Below are 23,794 nucleotides of genomic sequence, written 5' to 3'. Positions count from 1 at the left end.
AACAGGCAACGGGAAAAACTTGAATTTATTGAAAAGAGGAAATTGAATGCAGGTAGAATTTAACAGAAGTTTGACAGCAATTTCATAGATTTCGAGCATTAAACGGTTGTCAGGAATTTATTGGAGATAGGAAATTGTGCGTGTCATTATGAAATTATATAAAATTTAACAGAAATTCGAGAGGAACAAGAAATATGTATCGGGGAAAACGTTTTGAGCACTGGATTCGTTTATTTTATAAATTTGTTTCTTGTACAATTACGTTGATGTGTAATGCTTGGAGGAAAAATATGTCTCTTACGTAAAGTAATAAAAATGATAATAACTAGATAGTTAATTAAGGAAGTTGCAGTTAGTCAGAGTGTTCAATTTCCTCGATCTGTGATCCTAAGTATTATAATTTTACATACGAGTATATATATAAACTCGAGAATATTATGTAATTTTCTTCTATTCTATCTGTAATTGCTTGTTTGGAGATTCCATTAGCGTAAACAATATATCATCGACGCTTCGATCCTATAAATAATAATCCTTACGATGTTCGCGTAGAACATGTCGTTGCAACAAGTGCATTGCATAAAAAATTACGTTGCATGGAAAAAGTATTATAACATAATCAAACTTCGTATTTCGTGCACGTTTCCACATTATTATGTTTCACCTGTTTTATCGTTTATGACTTTCAACGATGAACGAGATCAAACGAATGTAAAAGGAAGCATTTTCTTAAACGGCTCAACTCACCACATTTCATTTGTCATTAAAAGTTTGATCGTTAAAGGAGAAAATCGAAACGATTCTACTGTCAAACTCGTGACACAAACTCGTGATCGCAATTGATCTAAAATATCGCGTGATTGCAAATGAAAATATATAGATAGCGAAACGAAGAAAACCTTCCAACTGATGTATGTGTGTGTGTATCGAGCCAATTGGCTTGTCACTGATCGCGTAAGCGCCATACGAACGACATTTCGAAGAAAAAGGCGGTGGATGTTCGCTGAGACGCGTCGAGTGTGGAAGAGACGACACGTTGAAAATATACATCACTCCTTGACACTTTGAATCTAGGCTACGAGAGTTACTCGCCGGGACATGTGACTGAATATCGTGACATGGTTCGCGATCCATGCGACGGCCGCGCGAGCAACGGATGGAACCGACCGGAACAATTTTAATGAAGATGATTTTCGTCGCCAGGAAATGACAACAGTTGAGAAGTCGATCTCGGAACCGTTTTATTTTCGTTTTTCTTCCGTTCCACCGGCTACTTTCTTCCACTGACACGCGTTTGTTCGTTTCGCTAAAAGCAAGCGATTCACAAAAATATTTCAACATTTACTATATACAACATTCTGAAATTTCTTTAATACCGTGTAAAAGGACACCTTTAGCATTGTCATATTGGCGAAATTTAAAACCAATCTGAAGCAGTAGTAGTAGTAGTGACAGTGGTATGTAATAATATTTATTTATTGTATGAGACTTACGCGCAACAAAATATATATATATATATATATATATATATATATATATATATATATATATATATATATATACAGGGTGGTCGGTAACTGGTGGTACAAGCAGAAAGGGGATGATTCTACGCGAAAAAAGAAGTCGAAAATATAGAATAAAAATTTTTCGTTTGAGGCTTTGTTTTCGAGAAAATCGACTTTGAATTTTCGCTCGGTACACGTGCGGTACGTTATAACGGATCTCACTGTAGATCGTTGTCTCGATGGAAAAATTAAAAAAAAAAAAATTTTATTCTATATTTTTGACTTCTTTTTTCGCATAGAATCACCCCCTTTCCGCGTGTACCACCAGTTATCAACCACCCTGTATATACACATATAAGTGTACGCGTGTACGATAATACAAATCGTGTTTTAGTTTTATGCAATAGATCAACTGTTTCGTAAAGATTGTGGTTTGTTACTGCTCGGCAGATTAATTTTCTTTACCTTGTTTCTATTATAGCGTCTGACTTGTTTTCCTATTCATTCTCCTAAGTAGAGGGATCTTAATCTCATGCATAATTTTACGCATGTATCTTCTATTAGCTTTTCTCTTGGAGCGAGATAAATACTTAGAATCTCCATATTTTTTAAGGATAATACTAGTCCACATTAAGATCTATATTGAGCACACTTGATTAGAATATGTTCCAATGTCTCCATTTCGCGTCTACTGCACAGTTTGCAATTTAAATTGTTGTTAATGAAATATGTAATACTCTTGACGTTTACCGTCTATCCAATTCTACCTGATAATGCTAATCGGACTAGGTTCTTTTGTAGGTAAGAGGTATATTTAAGCCTTTTTTCCTTTTAGTATATGTCTTCAAGTTATTTATACAAGGACATTGTACGTATATGCATTGTATGTAATCAATCTGAAGTATATGGAAGTTACAAGATGTTTACTTTAAGATTTGAACTCAACCTGAAGATACATTATAGTTGTCTGATTAAATATGTTTGTGATCTCTGGGAAAAATATATTTGCACTAAATATCTTATAGTTTCTTATGCATATCAAATTTTACCAATATTATCATAAGGTAATAATGAGCATAAAACAGTGGATAATGTGGTAATGGAAGTAATGAAATTTCAAAATGTTTTGCTGAGCACACATAATATATTCACAAAAAGTTTCTACAAGTTTGTCAGCCACTGTGCGTGATGTCTAAAAGTCCTAGAGCTGTAATTATTTGAATCTTCTTTTGACAGTCTTAGTACTCAATAAGATAGAACATTTTTGAATTAAGAAGTGGTATACACATAGCACGAATATTCTGCACGTTTTTGTATCTTTATATACTTTCCTCGACAATCATAGCATATACCAACTTGCAAGAAAAGCAAAACAAATATTGATCGTACGCGACACGGTAATATCAATAACTCTAAAATATCTTTTTTCAAAACAATACTTACATTCATACAAACCTCAACTTGTATACGTATATATGTGGTATCAGGTCGTGAAAGACCTAATTTGTCAACAGAGAAACCAAAACAAAACACCAACATTACAAGTATTACAGTACAGAAATAGCAACATTCTAGGCTCGATAAATTATTTGTCGTATCATGGAGAGGACCAAATAAAAAATTCCATAGACACGGTTAATCCAATGATCTCAACGAACTAATAACAAGAAAGAGAGCATAGCTTCTTATCAAAAAGCTATCACAAGTATAAGCTTGAAATATTCTGTTGAAACGAATAAGAACTCGTCGGGAGCCGAATGATACTCTGATATCAATGGCTGCAACATTGCGAAATATTAGGATGCTTTTCGCAAAAGAACGTTTACGCTCAAAGCCTCAGCTTTGATAACTGCGTGATGTGGTATCGTGAAAGCAAGAAATCTCAAAGGAAGAAGTAATTTGTTAACAGAGAAAGCAAAAATCGCGCCGATACGTCAACCGATAAAATACCAGAGGATAGAGAAATACCAACATTCTAGTCTGTGCGCATAAATTGCCCGTCGTATCACGGCCGAACGGAATAGAAAATTCCTCGGACATGGTCAACCTAATAATCTCGGACTGTTTAAAGAAGAGACTTTTCTGCCGTTTGGTTACGCCAATTCCACGTAATAACAGTGAAATATTGAATCCGAGCGTAAACTGCAATTTAATCGACTCACGGCACGAATGTCTGCGGGACACGAACGAGATCTCGAGTTGGCTCGCTTCGAGGTTCCATGTAAACGAGAAAATTCTCGAAGAAGGGAAATGCCGTGGGGTCCCGAGGGGGTTCGTACCCACCGACGCATCGACCCTGTTCCTCTCGTCGATCCTTTACCTTGTCTCTCCCTTCCTCTCCACCGGTCTTTCTCCTCTGTTTTCTCTGTCTCTCGCAACAGAGGATCAACGATAGTGATTGGCGATTACGTTAACCAAACACCGCGGTATACGCCCCTGCAATTTGCCTGAGGATCATCTTCCCCTAATCGCCGCGCTAATAACAGGATTACCGAGGCCTGACCGCGGAATCGTATACTTATCCCTAATTCGCTGTATCGTTATTAATATATATAATACAATTGAGAACGTCCCGTGGCTGCGATAAGATGACTACGTGGTCGAGGCACGTGCGAAAACGCCGAAACGCCGCCATTTTTCGCGAATCCCTCTATCCACCACCACGTTGTAATTTCGGATCAATGAAAGGGGCGAAAAATTACGCTCCTCCCGTTGATTGATTGATTTTTCCCGTTTTATAGTTACAGTCTTTGATTGCTTACTTTCGTCTTTTTCTTCCCTTCTTTCCTTCGTTTTCAAGCATCTTCTTGGGATTCGATGGTGTACGAAATAGTGTTTTACGGGTGGTATTCATTCGTGAAATTTCGTGGATTTAATCATTTCGTATGCGACGGATCGATCATTTTTCGTGTTTTACGAATTTATGACTTGTACGGTTTTATAGAAGGCGGAAATATAATACAAATTCCAATGTCGCGTATTCTAGTAACGTTCAATTTAGTCGTTGTTTAGCTTCTTTTCATTTAGATTACTCTAAACTCTTTACTAATCTATGAATGGTTAATGAAAAAAGACATGATTTATTTTGTCCGTAGATTTTAGAGACAGATCGCGATTCTTCTTCTACATGAAACGACATTCAGTTGTAGAGATCGAAGAAAAATACGTAAGTTATCTCGTTCACGGATGCGACAGAATTAAACAATAACGAGGATAATCCGTATCAACGCCTATAAATTTTATAAGAAGTTGCTTTATTTCTTATTGAAATTGTCATTTAGGGAACTTTTAAATCTGCCTTCGCGTGTATTATTATCCCTCCCCCTAAGCAATCTTATTCTTACTGACGTCATTTTTTTCAGTTTTTGTGTCTTAGAAAATTATGAAAAATTTTAAATATTAAAAATCATTCAACATAAAAATTCTTCCAAGTTCCTAGAATATTACTCGATAGTTTTTATCGCTACGTGTTACCTTAATTTGTTCGAAACAAACTTTTTAAAATAAAATTTAACCATTTAATTAAATATGCAAGAAACGAAAAGTTACCTAAAATTACTGATCGAAAATGAACTGGTATGCGTATGAACGGTTATATACGTACGTATTTTGCGACGTAAAACACTGATAAAATTATACATACTTAATATTCGCTAAATTTTTCTAATAAATCTAACGAGTAGATGTCCTCATACTTATGTAGCCGGCAGTATGTTACTATTTGCTTCTTATTACTACTTATTTCGCTACTAACGGAAAAATGCAGTTAAAAAGCAGAAAATACTTACGTGTAATGGGAATAAGAAGGGCTGGCCTGCTCAATGTGCGTAGCCGTTGACAAGCCTTGCACGATGGCAGCTGAGGGATCCCTAGCTGGCGAAGAATTTTGGGCTGCTGGTACAGCGTGATGGTAGCGCTGGCACATTTCGGCCAAATTCCACCCATGGGCATCCATATATTAACACTGCTTCGATTTTCTTTGGCGTACCATCCATTTCACACGCGTTATGACACTGTCCTCTTTTTGGTCCTCCGTTTCTTACTTGAATACCGTATATGTACTCGATTCACTTCCCCGTCTCGTCGATTACAAGCGAATCTGAACAACGTAAGTTGCAACGAGACGCACTCGCGTGATTATCGTCCATTTCCCGTCTCGAGACTTTAAACATTGCACTCAAATCGCGATCTTCGACGACAAAGAAAAATCCAAAACGACGATCTTCCTCGCTCTTTCTTCTGGTACAGGATTCTGCTAACAAAACGAAATTGTACGTTAAGTTAAGTTAAAATTATTCAAGTTAACTGAATTTAAGCAATTTAAAACCTGTTTTGACGTGTCATTCGTTTGATTTGAAATATCCTCTTAACCTCTTAAACAGTTATGTCACATAAAATATACACACGAAAACCACAATCACATTGTGAACGGCGGATATAATAAGATTATGAAAGTTGCCGTGTATCTAAATGTTTACGTCGAATATATCGACGTATGGAACTGTATTGTTTTGGAATAGCTCGTCACACTAACCACCTTCTTCAAAGTTATCCGTCTTTTTCTAATAGTAAATTCAGTCTTCAAAGCATTGTATTGCTTATGATATAGTATAATGTATATGTTAGCGACGAAAAATCATGCAACTGTGCAGTATTTTCTCAATAATGAAACATAACGCTTGAGGGATTAACACTAGAATTGTCGACGATTCAAATATGAGACTTTAAAATTTCATTGCCTCAAAAAGGCAGAGATTTTATTAAAGAAACATTTAAAATTTCAAAGATGCAGCGTTGTGGATTTATAAAATTGTTATGAAAAATCGCAAATTGGTCATTTCGCCTCATTTTCATCAGTCACGTCATTTGATGTCAAGTTGCATGAATTCAAGCAATCTGAAACGCTTTAGTAACATGTTGGTTTGAAATATTTCTTCGAGTTTCAAGCGAAATGAAGAATGTTTTAATCATCTTCGACTTGAAAGAGCCAATAGCTGCTAGCAACGTAATGTTATTTCTAATTTCGTGCTCTGATATTGGTTCCCTAAATCAAGTCGATTTTGTCACAACCAAATCGTTTATTGTATTGCGCAAATCATCAACATTTCAAATCATTATCACGTCTTTCTCTATCTAAGCCCTAGATACAGCAAAACAACTGCGATATATTTTACAATCCGATTCTTCGTTTGATTCTTTTTGCTACTGATTTTTCAAACGTTCCTTGATACACTTACAATATCTCTCATTGTTACAGACATTCCACTAATCGCCATTTCTTTCAACGAGATATCCATTATCCGGCTAAAATCAAATCAACCGAAACGACTTCGAGTCAACTAATCTGATTTAAGGCTTTATAAACATAAACTCGACGTCGCATTACGTAACTCCAAATAATTACAAATTCCAGCGACTCAAATTCAAGTAACTTGATTAATTCAGACGAAACTTCGGCGTTAGGAATTCCACGATGATTGATTAGTCGAATGGAAAAAGTCGAAAGGTTGATAAAAGCTGACGAAGGTAAACGATAGAAACCATAGAATACGTGCACAAAGATTCTGATGTTCATTACATAATACTCGGACTGATCACGGTTTAAAGACCGGGTTAATGAAAGTGTCTGGTTAATTTCAACGGCGATGAGTCGGTAATAAGGTTCGGCTAATGGACGGGTTCAAAACGCGATACGAGATAATCATTGGTATCGGAGGCTCCGATATCGATCGGCTTCTATCCGCGAAACAACGATCGGAGCGTTAATCACTACTGTGCGGCAAATCATGCGAACAGCTATAATCGCTATCGATATTATGGTCCATCAAATCAGAGGTATCGTCGAGTTGCACCTAATCTAATATAGGAAAGAGAATAACAAGACCTCGAGGGACCCATCGATCGATCCAATTTCTTCGTGGCGATATTTTACGCGATCACGTTCTTCCGTGGCTTTCTTTCGCTATACACACACACGTAGTGGCGTACAAAATTCTTTTCATAAATTCATATTTTAAAGAATTGCTATCGACTTGTAAAACTTATTATTGATACAATGTATTGGTATAACGTATTGTATACTCCATTAGCAAGATTGGTTTCATTTGTCTCGCTGTTAAAAGCGTATAGATAGGTCTTAAAAATATTGAGTAACATACATATATTACATATTTCTATTAAATGATTCTATAACGTAAATCGTTTTTATTTTTAAATCTTCGTAATATATTTTCGTAGTCTGCAGTTAAAAAAGATCGTTTATGTCCCAGTCTAATTCTTTTTATTCTACTGAACTTTCAAAACAGTTAAAATTTCTTCGATACAAACGAAAATTCTTCTCCAGGAAATTCAAAGGTAAAATCGCCAATCGTCTTATTTATAGAAGCTTAATACCTTTTACCTATTAATAAACAGTAAGAAAAATATATATAGCAAAAATATAACGTATATCGTAAGAAAATCGTTAAATGTTCTTAGCTCGATAGCCTTCCACTCCTGGCCTCATGATCAATCTGCCAATGACAAACGCGATCAGATCACGTGAAATATACGCTTTCTCGCTGTATTCGAATAATTATTTATTTCCTTATTGTCCATGGTTGACGAACGATCCAATTATCGAGGAAATAGGCTGCCAATAATTTTCGGTACCTCTTGCAAGTGGCACGACACAGAGACCGTGGACCGTTTTAAACTTATAATTTCCTCCAGAAATTAATCGTCGACTACTGGGTTGGGCTGGCAAGCGCCGTTTCCTTCGTGGCTTAAGCGATTGGGTGTTAATCACGCTGGTGACCACGGTATATGTATATATGTACATATACACATATATACATGTATATATACTATATATATAGTAGTATATATATATATAGTATATATATATATACATATATCGTAAAGTAGCCAATCGCCAATAAATTACCAACGAGTTATCTGAACGAGTCGACAGTAAAACGTTGCGTTTCTCTTTTCTTAAGATGCAATTAACCGTCGCGGGCCTGCATACGATTTAGCACCTAAAAACTATGAAACCAGATACCCACGTTGCCCGCGAACCTGTGATCTTATCCCGTCACACTGCAAACTTTAGAAAGGGAAGCCGAAGATGGCCACATAGCTCGTCTCTGTATCATCTAAACGCGAGCTTAAGGTTTCCGAGTTTTTACAGATACCGGGAATTAACGACATGTCGAATATTTCCAGGTACACGCGCTTCTTCCATGGAAGATCATTAAACGGTGACGTTTAGGGATAGAATAAAGAACCGTTAATAACGTATCCCCAATAAATCTCGAAAATGGATAACTTCACGGACGTTGATGAATTCGATGAATTTGAATAAAATCAATTTTCCAGCAGCGTGGTTTGCCGCTCGATCGTTCGCGTTATAAATCACGATCTTTCTAGGTTAATCGTGCCTCGTTCCATTAGCACGAAAATTGAAATTTCCACCGCGAAGCGCGAAGAACACGGCGCCTCGATCACTTTTCGATCCTCCTATTCTCCGCGACGCGACGGTGTCGTAGCGTAATTCGAGAGTCATCCGCAGGAATTCACTCGGCAATCGAAGCAACGCTTGAACTTAGACCTTTCGTGCGCCATTAAAGCCCCCACGACACACGTGCAACGCGCGCGCATTCCATTTCGAAAACCGACTTTTCATCCTGAGATGGAAACGCACCGCGTGTGCCGCTTTGTATCGAATCGGTGGTCGTCAATTATCAACGTGGAATTTCCAAAAACGTCGGCCACCGTGTGCACGAAACGAGAGGGTGAACTCGTGGGCTCCTCGAGGCGAAACGCGGTTAGAAAGTTGCTGGTTCGGGAACGTTGATTTACAATTTCCAGATTTTACAAGCCGTATATCGAACAATCTCGCGCGGTAATTGTACGCTCATTACGCGGCTCTTGCATATTATTTACTTTCTTCGCGAGTCACCGCCGCGATCGGCCAACAGGAGATGCATATCGCCATGAAAATCGCGTAGAAACGTCGAATGAAAAGAAGGAGGGAAAGAGAGAAAGAGGCGAGGAAAGAGAAAGAGGGAGAGGGAAAAAAAAGGTTGGCACGCGAGGAAAAAGGGACAAGCCGCTCTCCCTGCCAAGAAACCGATAATTTAAGCGGATTTTTCAGCGTGACATCGTTACGCGACTCCGCGGCATTCCGTGTGCTTTCGTGCCTCCATCCTTGTAATGACATACACCGTGCGATGCAACGAATATCGCGTATCGATCTGGCATTATGATTATTATTGCGTTATGGCTTGCCACGATTGAGACCTTCGTTCGTTTGCAACGCGCACGCATACGTGTGTACGAATATGTGGACGGTGGGGCACACGCGTTTATGCGCGTACACTTTAGATTCTGATTTTATATCAGTCTCGTCTGGACTGAGCGAATATTATGCAGGATTGTTTGGTGAAAATTATAGCAACGTAGAGACGGGATACGCTCTTTCTTTTCGAAGAAACTAAATTTTAACTACGCTTTAGCTGCGTTGCTTTAGGTATTTTAATCCTAGTTATGTATGTTTTTCTAACATTAAAAAATATCTTCAGTTTGAACCAAATATGAAGATAGTCTGACCGATGTGTATTTTTCGTTACAATTTTACGTTGAACAATCTCTAAAAACGTTGCAAATTCCTCTTGTTTGCTAAAATGAAGTTAAAACATGGAGGATATGTTTGAAAGACTTTGTTCAAGGGCAAAGAAGAATAAAAATAGTTGATATATACGTATTGTGATAAAGCTTTGTACGACGACTATAATTTTCCAGTCACATTTTTTAATAGGGTTAGATAACTGACGTTATTTAGACGAGGGGAAGATAGGTAACCGTATTTCTGAATTTGGAAGGATAAACCAAAAATATTTACCTGGATGAGAAAGTTAGTGTTAGATGAAAAAAGATCTGTCAGACCAACGTACGTAAGCGTGTGATTTGTATATTCAACATTCGGAGTATATTGAATGACAAAGTGGTAGACACTCGAGCAACAAACAACCAAAACTACCTCATATTTCACCAAACTATAAACTCATTCAACTAGCTAATCCAGTTCTACGAAACTGCTATATAAAATACCTATATCTTTACCAAGCGATGATATACTATCTCAAATATTATCAGTTTCGATTATAACTATTTATCAACTAAATTTTCGGGCTTGTTTCACCTGGAAAACGAATTCTTCAAATTTCCTAAATTGTTCGTGCTAAAAACAGAAATCACTCCATGTCATAATAGCGTCAGAATTTATATGGTATCTCAAACACTATACATCATACAGCCAACATTATACATCATTCATTTTAATGACCCTATATAAATGAAGTTTAATTCAAACTCTGCAAAACTTTAGCCGAAGAAAAACGAAATTCGGAGAAAACGGACGTGGAACATCGCAGGTTTTTCCAACTCATTGGGGACGATTTACGGTCTCGTTATCGTGCTGTTGAGCGTGCACGTCTCAATCGTGCGACGGACACGCTCAATGCGGCTAGTTAGAAGCGTTTAACTCCTCCATCAGACTATCGAATCCGACCTGGCCTCTCGAATCACCGTATTATCGGTTAAACTATTACGACGTCAAACGACGACGAGGTCGTTCGATTTCATATGACGAGGACACGTCTCGATGGCGCAAGCTTCGATTTATAATGCACCGGTAAAATTCGAAAGAACGCGGCCATCGTTCATGTCTATTTTACATCGTGACAACGAACGTAGGAGATTAGTCGATGCACCTTCGAGAAAATGTCTATTGTCTATCGTGGTTTATCAATTGTTGGTTAATGACGTGAATGTTGAACTGTGATTTACGGAGATCGTAGCTCATTATCATTTCAGGTTGTATCGAGTGTGAAATTACAGCATTAATGGAGGTATTTAACGCTTTGCACGTGATAGATATATGGGAAACACGACGTTGCATATTTTGGGCAGATGATTTTAGAATGGGTGTTGCATAGGCATAGATTTGAGGAAGAGTTACACATTTTTTATTGGTATACAGTCGAAGATTACATGAGAGAAACGTGATACGCTCGTTTTCGCTGATTTTCTAATTTTAATATCGCTTTATGGTTAGAGGATTTTAATATGACATATCTTTTTATTTAAAGTGACGACAAATCTGTTAGGCGCGAAGATAAAAGTGTTTTAAAAATAGCTGATGAGTTGATCGAGTTTTGTGGAAGACAAAATAATTATTAAGGCAAGCGATATTTTAATTAATTTAACTTTTCGAATTTTTATATAATTGCGATTGTTGGACTTTTAGGATGGAATATTTTCGAGATATTTCGATGCTGATGTATAAATTTAAATTTGTTCTCATTAAATTGATTAATGATTAATTGATAATCTGATTAATTTAATTTCAATGACTATATTGTCAGAACATAACGTTTCAACGAAGAGTTATACATTTTAATATGTTTGCATAAAATGGAAAATGTATTGAAAATTGGCGCTGGAAAATTTAAACACAAAGCCAGGTTTTGATGGCATGAGGAGATTGCGCGATTCAGCATGAAGCTGAAAATGAAGCAGTAATAACTAACTCGGGGAGTGTGCACACCTTTTAGCCTTGGTAGATCACGATAATATTTCTGAAGATCGTAGAACACTCTACGCGTGATGTTTCATAACGTGTAAACGTAATTTCAGGGATTGGTTAGTGCTACTTGGAACTAGGTAAAAAGGATAGCGTAAAGATTTAACCCCAACTTTATTCTCGAGTTACAGGTATTCTTTCTATCATTATTTCTTATCACAGATCGATATCGTACTTAATGAAATTTGTTCTTTAAAAGGATACTTAAATAGTTTCTCAGATATTTCTTCTTACGAAACTTTCGATATGTTCAACAATTTCGAATATTCCTCCAGTTCATATTGACAAGTAATCGAGTGCCATTATCCGCAGCAACATTTACTTTTCTCGGCTCAATTATCGAAACGGAAAAAGTGGCGATAATTTGAAACAAAGATCGACTATAATACAAGTGATAAACCTTCGAACGAATCGCTTTCCTTGTTATTATCTACTTTAATTTCACCCTCGTATCGAACTCACACGTTATAAAACACCCGTATACCGCCTAACTCTAATAAGCAACACCCACGCGAACGAAAGATCGAATTCATCTAACTGGTCTGGAAATGCTTGCCGTGTGTGTAGAAACTCAAGCCACGGGACTAAACGATACCAAAATTTTCATAATACCTGCTGCTTCGAATCGATTCTTGCTTACGCAACGAAAATCGGTCGACGAAAGCAGAGTAAAAGGAAGGCGATGGAATAAAAAAAAAAAAAAAAAAGAAACAACGAGCAGTCGGATACAACCTTCTAAACACGAGCAAAGAGACCTTGCCAAACAGCTCGTTCGCGTTTCGATTTTCGACACACGAAGCCCTGATCGAAATCGGTCGGGTATCGATCGGCCGATCGATCGGCGCACGAACTCGGTTATCGACTCTTGGATCGCCGTTAACGAAGGTTTCACGGTGGATTTTCGAAAAATCGACTCGAAGCGCGCGCGTTGCCTCCTTCCCTCTCCCTCCCGCCCCTCTCTCTTCGTCTCTCTTCCTCTTGTACACCCACGCGCGGCGCAACGACGAAACCGGCCGCCGGCTAAGAGAGAGTGTATTTCTCGCTTATTATCCTTTCCTTCGATTTCCTACCGTAAGGAAAAAGAATACTCGACTCGGATCCTGGCCTATGTATCGACGGTATCGTCCCGCTGCTCTCGCCGTCTGTGACTCACACGCGCGGCCACGTTAACGTGCACAACTCGCCTCCAAGATTTACAGCTCATTACCGATTTCATAGCCCCGAGTCACGACCGGGTCGCGGCTTCAACTCGAAATTTAGGCCCGGTGCGACGCGATAACCGATGGACGACGCGATTTCTTTGCGATTTCGTTGTGATTTCATTACAATGTCATTCCAATTGCGATTTCGTACCGGCGAGATCGCGCTGCTCGCCAGCTTTATGTTTCCAATAAAGAGACCACACACCGGTGTGCGTTTTATCGTTAAATACATAAACTTGCCTAATAGCACGCAAAGCTGAAATCACGCGTTCCCATCACCCAGCTTTAGATAGGCATAATCCTTCATCGATCAACGATCATCCTTTCGACCGTCGATACATCGCGTGTGTCCTCTCGCGTCGGTTCAATTCCCGTCGCTGAAATGCGCGCCAAACTTCGATTCCTCCGTGATGCGTTACCTTATAGTTTCCTCGATGCTCCCTGTATGATATACGTTGTTTAACCTCGTCGATTTACGTTAGAATCTTCTAATTTCGCACCGGTGTCTCGAACAACTCCACTGTGTTGGTTCGAAAGGAACACCAACGAAGTCTTATCCCCTGGCTACCGTGTCCAACATCGACGATCTCTTTCACGATTTCACGAAGCGATCGGTGAGTACTTACGATCGACAGCCACGCGTGTCACGCGCTCGTACGTATTTACTCACGTACACGGCAGCGTAAACGAAACACCAGGACGTTCTTCTACTCGCAAGCAATAAGTCACCAGAGAAGTCACTGAGATCCGACGATACGAGAATCTTCTCATCGAATTGCACGCTCCTGTATCACGAGTTGGAGGCTGGTTTGTCACCCGTCGACCATAATCACGATGACGACAATGACGACGACGACGATGACAAAGATGACGATATGATCGCGACGTAGCATAACACTGGCTCGATGCGTGCACAAAATAGCGGTATGAACGGTGCCACGAACACCCGGGTTCGCGTTAACCTCTCCACGCTCGTGGAAATGTCAAACGACGACGACGTTGGCTCGGTTCACCGTCGCACCGGCAGCGGCGGCCGTCGCTCGTGTGGGAGTGTGACATAATACAACGGCGTTAGTGATTTCGAGCGCGTTGTGCGTCGATTTAGCCGGTTGTCACGAGATTCACGCCACCACTCCTGCCTCCAGTACCTCCATAGAGAATCCTGACGAAACTCGACGAAAAACTTGTCTATTTTGTCCCTTTGGATCTATCTAGCGCGTACCCCGATGTAATTAAAGTTTCCTATTGCAGTTTCCTAACCGTTCTAATTTCACGATCGATCTACGGACAACGTGATCCAGGTCGAAACGTGCGGTCCTGTCTATCGTTGATCTCTATCGATGGCTCGGGCGCGTGCGTCCAACTCGGTCGCGGCAGCCGGCCCCGGCTGACTCTCGCGTGTTCCGTGGTGCACGACTCGAGCGCGGACTGAAGTCGAGCACGCCGTGAGGTGAGCGGAGGTGACTTGCGACTCGACTCGACTCGACTCGACTCCGCTCGACTCCCCTCGACTCCGCTCGACTCGACTCGGCCCGGGCCGAGAACCACCGCCGCGGCCACACTCAGCCCAGTGGCGGCGCCCCGGCTTTCTACGTTTTCTGGCGCGACCGCGCCGTGGATTCGCGACCTGATCTACACCGACGTCGCACAGGTATACGTGTGCACGGACGTACCGACCGCGAAGGATACCCCGCGCTCTTTATCGCATCTCGCGCGGCCCCTTCTTACTACGCCAGGCTCTTTCTCTTTCTTTTCTTCAGGACACGTCGGTCTAGGTTCTATGGTCGGGCTTTGTCGATACATTCGCCGTTCTCTCGCTTCTCGCCGCGGCCTTCTCGCAGGCTGTTTCGCTCCGTCCGGTCTCCCCCTCGCGAGAACGCGGCCTCGTGGATACGCCCGTGCATAGGCGGCATCTCTGCGCCATCGCTCGACTGCCGAGGAAGCGCGGTTTCGCGCACAGACTACGGCGCTTACGATTCCTCGGGTTCGATTTAACGATTATCCGATAATTTTGAAGTTTTTCGAGCGTACATCTTGAATAATTAGGGGTTCGTTAGAAATATTGGAGTTCTGGAAATAACGATTTTAAATTTATGTAATGTTTGAAAAGAAGATAGTTAGCGTGGTACGTTTGTGTATATCAAAGCTCGAAATGCATCGATATTCCACGTGACTTGTTAGAATTTGTTTTGTAAAAAAATAGTCATCAATGCTGGTTTGAATTATTTATGTAATTATTGTTTATATTATTTATATACATTATATTTATATTTTCAGCTCTAGTTTCCGGTAGAGAACCATCGTTACTTGTAGAACTACTTTACGTTAGTATGAAATTAATTTTAACTTATTAAATCGGATATGAACGGATTTTGAAATTTGACAACAACATAAATGAACATTTTTAAAACAAATGTAAGAATGTTTTGTAGACTGTTTGAAAAAATATATAAAGTAAAGAATATATTACTCGTATTTTTATAATTTTTGCTTCGACTTATTATTTAAAACGGTGCTCCAAATAATTACAAATCACTAAAATGAATGAATAACGAATTTTGAAATTGATTCATCTCACATGATGTTCATACTTGTTAAACGTATCGTAAATTTATCAAATACAGAACAAAGATATCAATTGTCAAAATGGAAAAAATTCAAACTCATCTGCATACTTACAGGATAAAATGCATATAATGGAAAGGCTCCCAGTTACTATGTATAGAGCCGAAATCGACGAAATCTGTTCGATACACATTGCAGCATATTTTATAGTCTGACCACTTTCTTTCTTTCATGTTGCTATAACGAACTTTCTAACAAACAAAATGCGTCACATTTTGCATGTAAAAAGAAGTGGCACCAATCTCAGACAATGATTTAAAAGTAAAATTTTTCGCATCCATTTAATAATCCGAATAATCACGATCCGTTTCTTCTTCTATTCACACAATCGTGCAAAAGTACATTTGATCCACACATTCGATCGTTCGATCAACGCATTGCATAACCACACAGATCTCACAGAGTCGTCAAAAATTTATACGTTCTATTAGTAAATCCCCATCTTCTTTATTTGCCTTTCTTAACACGACTATTATTGCGATATTAATCATCAGGTGTTCTCAAATACCGTGACGTCATTCTCGGTAATTCCCTCGACCGAATCGTCGTTAGAAAGAATACCACGAAAATCGATTCCAATCAATCGAAGTCACTGCCGATTCTTGTCGTATCATCGAAATATCCGCCAATAATACGGTATTTTCCAGCAACGAGACCGCGTTACTTAACCATTAGGTTCTGAACGTTAACGAGAGTCATGGAGCTTCGGTCGAGGGAGAGGTTAGGAGGTTCGAGCGCACGCCCCAGCCTCGAGATTGTCCTTTTTGAATTTCCTCGAGCACCGAGTAATGCCGTGTTACATAATTGAAAGCGTAGGAAGCAGATTGATTAACACACACGAGAAGAGAAAGGTTGCGTCCATATAGATTGGTGGTGGCTTTTATGCGAATCGTGCGAAGAGCGACTCTAGGAGACCACGTGGGTGTCATCACAAGCGCGCGAAATAAAAAATTCCCCATGCCACGGCAGAGATTATAGGCGCTGCACGGACGATGGGGATATACGAGCTGCCAGCGTCTCTCCAATATCACAGAAAAGAACGACAAACGACGAAAGACGAACGACGCGACAACGAGAAACGAGAATTATGATTTCCTCGATCGATGAACAAATCGTTGACTTCCATCTTCCTAGCGGAATCGACTATTCGATGAATCGAGTTAGGGATGGGCATTGAGCATTCGAATCTTAGTATCGAAACGATTCGATATTTTGCGAGACTGTCAAAATTTGGTAGGTTTCGATAACCTAAAACTCCGGAAAGCCTTGGAATTCTTGGAAGACTTGGAAGTTGTTCGTGTAAATGTATTTTCGATATCTTTTTAGATTCTCTTTAATATCGTGTATCGACGATACTGTTTCAATTAAAGCATTCAATACGTTTGTAAAATATTGACTACACGCCAAGCTACACACCAAGCTTCCGAGAAATATTATCAAAACAAACAAGACCTCCGAGATTTACAGGACTTGTAAGAGTTACAAGATTTTCAGGTTTCCAAGACTTTCGGGAGTTTTAGGATATCGAATTCTACGCGAAGTGATTCGGAGTACTTGACAACCCATTAATAGATCGAGTCGTAAGTCGAGCGAACGATCGTACACGTTATTCCGTTATTAGGGACGATCACCTAGTAATTACACGCTTTGTATTCCTCCCGTTTCTTCGTTACGTTAACACAACGCAGCTGGCTCGCTTTAACGCTTCGTTAACGCTGAACGCTTCGTTACAGGGAACCGTATTCCACGAAAGTAAGGACGGACTGGTCGAGCGCGTTAATTATCGGGAAACATGAAACGCGACGACAGCATTGGCGAATTATAAGTCAATTAAATCACCGTACAAGTGACGAATGTTTAAACCTTTAACGTGATCGCAGGTTGAGTAGATCGTCGAACCAGTTCTTAGTAAAAGGAATATCTGTCTAGATTTTCTGCTTGGCGGATTTTATTCTAACTCTTTCTTAAATCTGAGAACTAAAGAACCCACATTTTTCATCAGAAGTTTTTAACAAGGTACTACTGAATAAACTTATAAAGCTTCAAGTAAGTACCTACAAGGCCACGGAATTTATTTGCATACTATTTTATTTATAATAACATTTAAGTACTAATTAATAAAGCCCAAGTATGTTACATTTCGTATCACTTAGAGGTACTTTTATGTGATTACACAAATGTAACACTGTGAAAATAAGATGCAGAATCTGATAAATGGACAATTATATAAAAAATAAGGAAATATTTTATATAGCCATTGTACATGATATAATGAGGCAAATAAGGAGGAATTCGTCTAGTTTCGAATCTAATTCGATTCTAAACGAATCAGAAATAATCAGCCAGGTAGGTATATCAAAGGTAACATCGAGAGAGAATCTCTTCGACGAGATTGTCGATCCGAAACCGCGTAACTGTTTTCTTATGCATATGGAATGAATGCACGTATGTGCTCGTCTAGCGTGATACGGAGTAGTGAACGTAAAACCGAGCGTATAAACTGAATATTTAAAAGATTCTACATTAAGCCGAAAAGTCAGAGACACGGAACGATTGTCTACACGAGTTCGTCGCGATTCAGTTCCTGTCTATGTGTATCGTTTACGATGGAACTGCTGGATCGATAATGTTGTCAGAAATGAAAAATCGTCGTCCATAATGCCGTATCGCCGTATTCACCTCAAGGCCAGCTTCTTTAAGACCTTTTAATTCATTCCGGACGGATATCGTGAGATCAGTCTGGACTGAATAAATTCATAGTATTCTGAAGATAAAGTACATTTGTAACACGGACGTACGGAAAATAATTAGGAAAGCTATACAATCATTGTCTTTAAAAATTATTCAAGCCAGGGAAAACAGTTTGGATATTATGAAAAGAAATTGAGATAAAAGTTAAACAAAGTTACGTAATTAGAAACAAAATAAAATGAAGAAAGTGTGAAGAGGATGCATTATGTTGGATGACTTGAAAATATTGGAAAATTCTGCTTCGTATTACTTTATAATACTTCGACTGTGTCGAAACGAAGATCTTCCTTCGAGATATTATAATGACGTTAAAACGTTATAAATGAAGAACATATATTAATTTCAGCCAGGTCTAAAAACAAGACAGGCTCTTGAGGAAGTTCGCTATGCAATAATAAACCACGATTATAAGAATAGTATCTGATTTCTGATAAAAGCGAAAGAAAACAAAGGTAAAATAGAATATATATTTGAATTGACTAAATTAACGTAAACCTTGATTTACAAGATTCTCGGTCTTGATTATAACGTAAGTAGCGTGCTGGTAAATCAAAATTGATTGTCTTATCTGTAAAAAGCATCAGCACCAAGAAAACATATTCCAAGAAAACACGTATCTATGTAATTTATTGCGTATATATTAATACTAACAAACAAATCCACGTCAGGATAAACTACACTCCCGATCTGACAAATCTAAACAATTTCTTTATCCAACAACTATTCGCACAATTTTTCAAGTTCCTTTTCTACCAATTCCTCTGAGAATAAAATTCTCCATTCAATGGAGTAACAATAGACATGGCCGAACCAAAGCCAGGATCGTCTAATAATAGAACATCTTTAATCCCTTTTCGATGACTGTAAACTCCAGTGAAAGGGAATCTACGCGGCTCTGTCGTTTGTAATATCCGCGCGTAGCATCGCGAGTCCCGTCGAGTAATTAAAAAAGCCACGCGCTAAGCGGGTCATCGCGTATGGACGAAACGCAACAATAAACGGAAGAAGAACGACATTCAAAGAACCGTAAAGTGAACCAAGAAAAACAGCACGCTCCGCCGGCCTTCGTTCACCTGCTTGTACGCGGCCACGAAACACGCGGTATAAGTGCATTGTGCTCGTTAATGCGTTAGGAAGCGGGTAATGCCTGTCTATGGATATAAATATTTATATAGCACAGGCGGACCGTGATAAAAATGAAGCGACAGTAGGCCCGCTACCAGCGCAGATCCCGCGAAAATGAGCATCCTGGAAAAAACGATTACTCACGTCGGCCGCGCGGAGAAAATTCTTATCGATGAAAATTAACATACCGCGAGCCAGTGATTTATTACACGAGAAATGACAAGTCAATTCCGTTTCTTCTTCATTCTCTCCAAGTACCGACGATAATGCCTCAAGGCGAAATTATCAACGCGTGGATGAAACTCGCCTATGTATCGCCTATGAGTCTTCGTGAAAATGACGATTGTTCGGTGTACAGGAATTAGAATCTTGCGTAATGCGGAGGAACTGTCTTGAAGAAATGAAATGGAATGTTCACGTTGAAGATACGTCGTGGAATGATACGTCGGAAGAAAATACAACAGATTATTAAAAACACCATCGACATCCAAAGATTACAAACATGTCATCTAGTCGTGGTTTAAAATCTTAAGAGGTATTTATCGTTACTAAGGAATCTGGTTTTTCCTATTGGATGGAAATATAATTTCATTTTGTTGATACCGGCGGTAAGAGGAAATTGTTCAGTATGATTCGTATAATTGATCATGCAGATGAGAGTAATTAAAGGATATTATTGATGACTCACTGAAAGCCTGTAAATTCTACGTCATTAATTTCAACTATTCATTACTAGCTAATTATGTCTCCTATTTACGAGTTTAGAATCCAGAAAGTCACTTTGTTCGACCAATTATTTTCCACAAATACGCGAATCTAATTTATTAACTTAGAATATTCTCAAGTTAAACACAACATAAGTAAAACTGTTTCATGGACACGATATATACAAACACATCATTTCCTAACTAACTCCTCGAATATTATAAGAAGACTGCAGGTATTTATGCAAATTGATATTTCTATAAATACAAATAAAGAAATGGAACCGATATATAGACTTGTCTCACCCACTAAATATTATGACTTCTAGCTTACTTTGGATATGTTAGATACTTTTTCATATCACGTGGATTTTCTATATTTTTGTGACTCTAAATTTCCCATAAATGCGTAGAAATTCACAGTCTCGTAGTAAAGGATCAAACTACCAGAAACATGGAAACGCTTAAGTGCGTCCTCTAGCAGAGTTTCAAACCGATTCAAAATAAAACGATTCTTTAATCAATAGAGAGATTCAATCCATATATCTGAATCCCTCCATAAAGCTCATTCTTCGAACAAAAGCCTGAACTTTCAATACCGAACGCAGTTTCATTCACTCGATTCAAAGCAAATGCTCGACTGCCGGCGTGGTAACATTTACATTCAACATTATCGCCTCTATTTCTCGAGCAGCATTGATGTCTCCCCGTTTCTCTCTGTCCAACCAACGGGTATCTCTCACAAACAATTTCAAGAGTGGCTGGTTGGCCGGCCGGGTGACTCGCCGGCGTTTCCACTTCTGCGTAATCGGGGTGATGTCGAGGGGATTTAGGAAAGCCACGGTAGCCGGCGTGTACGCGGCGCAACCGGCAAGGACAAGAGAGCCGATCCGGCCGGTGATGCACGGGCTAAGCATCTCTGGAGGTGTGCGTAAGCGTACACTGGCGTGTGTGCGCGGGTGTGCGATCGGCCGGTGCGGCGCGAGGCGGACAGAGAAACGCGAACAAGGACGGCGGAGGAGACGGCGGAGGTGGAGAAGGAAGAGGTGGAGAAAGAGGAGACGGCAAAGGATATAAGGTGCGCGAGGAAAGGTTGAAAATCTCTACGATAGAACTGCTGGATCCATTGGTAAAACTGCAAAGAGCAAGGAAGGATGAAAAAAGAAAGAAAAAGAGGAGAAAGAGAAAGAAAGAGGGGAACACGGTGAGCATGAAATAGGGTATAGAAGGTGAAGCAGATTAAAAGGATGGGAGGGATGCGAGAGGCCGAGGGAAAAACGCGTGGAAAAAAGATGGAAGCTCGTTTCGTTTCGTTAGAGAAAGAAAGATTGGTGATGGGGGAGCGGGAGAGGCAGCGAGAGAGAGTAGCGAGAGGAGCGTCAAGCCGGCGAGAGAGGGATATGGTACAGCGAGTGGCGTGCATTCTCGCGCACACGCTGCCTCCCCTCTTAAGCGTGAACGTTCGCGTGCACGTGCAACATGGTATCGTGCACGTGTGCGTGTACAAAGTAGGTCCACGAGAGCCGGAGAGACGGCGAATGAATATCGCCGTCCCCTCGGCGGCCGGTGCGACCAATCCGCGCGTAGCGCGAGCTGCGTGAAGGCGGAACGCGGCCTCTTCGCGTATATCTGCGTATTTATTATTCAGTTTGCAAATACGTGGCAAAAATGATCTCTCTCCGCGCGCCGGCTGGATCCGACCGGCTCCACCGAACCAGCCGGTACACCCGGGAGGTGGAGCCAGAAGGTAGGAGCAGGGCAACGACGAGATATCGGCCGTTAATTTGTTAGAAACGCCACCGGCACGGCCGATTGCACCGTCCGCAACTATGTACCTTCTGCTTTCAAGGAACGGACGGCCGCCGTTTGCCACGCTCGCTCGTCTTCCCGACGCGAGACGACATTTTCTAATCGCTACGTCCGCCACACGACAAAATGTCTAGAGACTTCTGCCTACTATTCGCTCGTTCGCCGCCTGGTACCGATTGTTTACTTACGTACGCAAAGTTTTAAGTCGCAGTTTGCTGGAAGTTAGTATTTTCTGAGAATTAAGAATCGTATGAAGTTTGACCTTCGAAATAGTCGTCTAATAGTACGAAAACGGATTAGAAGTGGTTGATAAAATCTGATACTAGGTAATCGTATAAAATTTGTATAAAATTCCTGGATATTTAGGAACGATTTCGAAAGTGGATTTTTCCTATAACGAAACTTTAGTGTTTGGTTTAATCTTTTATCGATTATAGTTGTATCACGTTGCGAATATGCTTCACCTATCCTGATTAATAGCTACGTACTGCCTATATTGAAAAGTAGAAAGTTCCTTCCTTAGACAGCCAATTAATCTATGTAGTGTTAAAAATCGCTTCCTATTTCCTTTATATTCTCTTTAATTTATATTATACTTGAAGGTATTTTTTTACATCTTCCCACAATTATTAATAATTACTTTAGTGTTACTAAAATACAAAAGTTTGAAATTCTATAGTTTCGTTGGAAGAACGAAACCTTAAAAGGATGAAACGTCGTAGAAATTTGTCATTCGGTTGACGTAAGAATATGAAACACTGAGAGATCCGAGTCTAGCGAAGTTCAAGGCGGTTTCGATGAAGACGTCAGTGCGAATTTTTTTAGAAGCCTTATCCAAGACAATGGTGAGTGAGGTTCCGATAGTCCGGCAACAACGGGACTCGAACAGTAGCGGATTATTCCGCGATTCCGAAGCATGGAACAACGATCTTGGAAACGGTTTCAGGTGTTCCAATAGACCTCCACTGCATTTAAATGCACTTGATATTGAAATTAAAACAGAGAACGTCGTAAAATCAACGTTCTGACCAATCGTTTCCTTGCGTTCGACATTTATCTACCGACTCGCCGAAACGATCCGACTTTCGACAATTTTGTTCGATAAAGCTAATATTATTCCATTATCGCTTTATACTTTGTTAGGAAATAAATATACTGCTACGGTCGTTATACAATATGCTTTACTTCAATGAAAATGGTCTCTTTATATAGCGTATAAAAACTCTTCTGGAGGATTGTAAGTTAGATACATATCCAGTTACACAAACTACGTATTCCATCTACTTCCTGTAATTCAAATCAAATTAATTATGTACTATATCAATTAAATGCAAAGTATTTCTTTGAATAATTCTAAATACTAAATAAAATTGTATTCGTAATATCTCACTTTGTTAAATGAAAAGATCGTAAATTAGAAATTCAAACGCGTTGCACCTGTTCTAA

The 23,794-nt window shown here is 39.6% G+C and overlaps 1 protein-coding gene and 1 pseudogene across 3 annotated transcripts in view; both read right to left on the bottom strand.

Annotated features, from left to right (window-relative positions):
- LOC126878075 (putative transcription factor SOX-15) overlaps positions 1-14,849 on the bottom strand; it is a 70,073-nt gene extending 55,224 nt beyond the window's left edge. Inside the window, exons 1-2 of one of the 3 annotated variants that reach the window (XM_050640501.1) lie at positions 13,754-14,849; positions 5,294-5,760 (exon numbers count right to left, since the gene is read on the bottom strand). In XM_050640501.1, the coding sequence (XP_050496458.1) occupies positions 5,294-5,460 (167 nt within the window). In that variant the 5' untranslated portion in view covers positions 5,461-5,760; positions 13,754-14,849. The remainder of the gene's footprint in view (positions 1-5,293; positions 5,761-13,753) is intronic. The other 2 variants (XM_050640499.1, XM_050640500.1) reach the window with 2 other exon arrangements.
- Positions 14,850-21,368: 6,519 nt separating this feature from the next.
- Positions 21,369-22,443, bottom strand: LOC126878195 (uncharacterized; annotated as a pseudogene).
- Positions 22,444-23,794: the final 1,351 nt, after the last annotated feature.

The sequence above is a fragment of the Bombus huntii genome, chromosome 2 (genome assembly GCF_024542735.1).
Source record: "Bombus huntii isolate Logan2020A chromosome 2, iyBomHunt1.1, whole genome shotgun sequence".
NCBI classification, from domain to species: Eukaryota; Metazoa; Arthropoda; class Insecta; order Hymenoptera; family Apidae; genus Bombus; species Bombus huntii.
The sequence above is the reverse complement of the archived record's forward strand: the minus strand, read 5'-3'. Positions and strand labels throughout refer to the sequence as shown.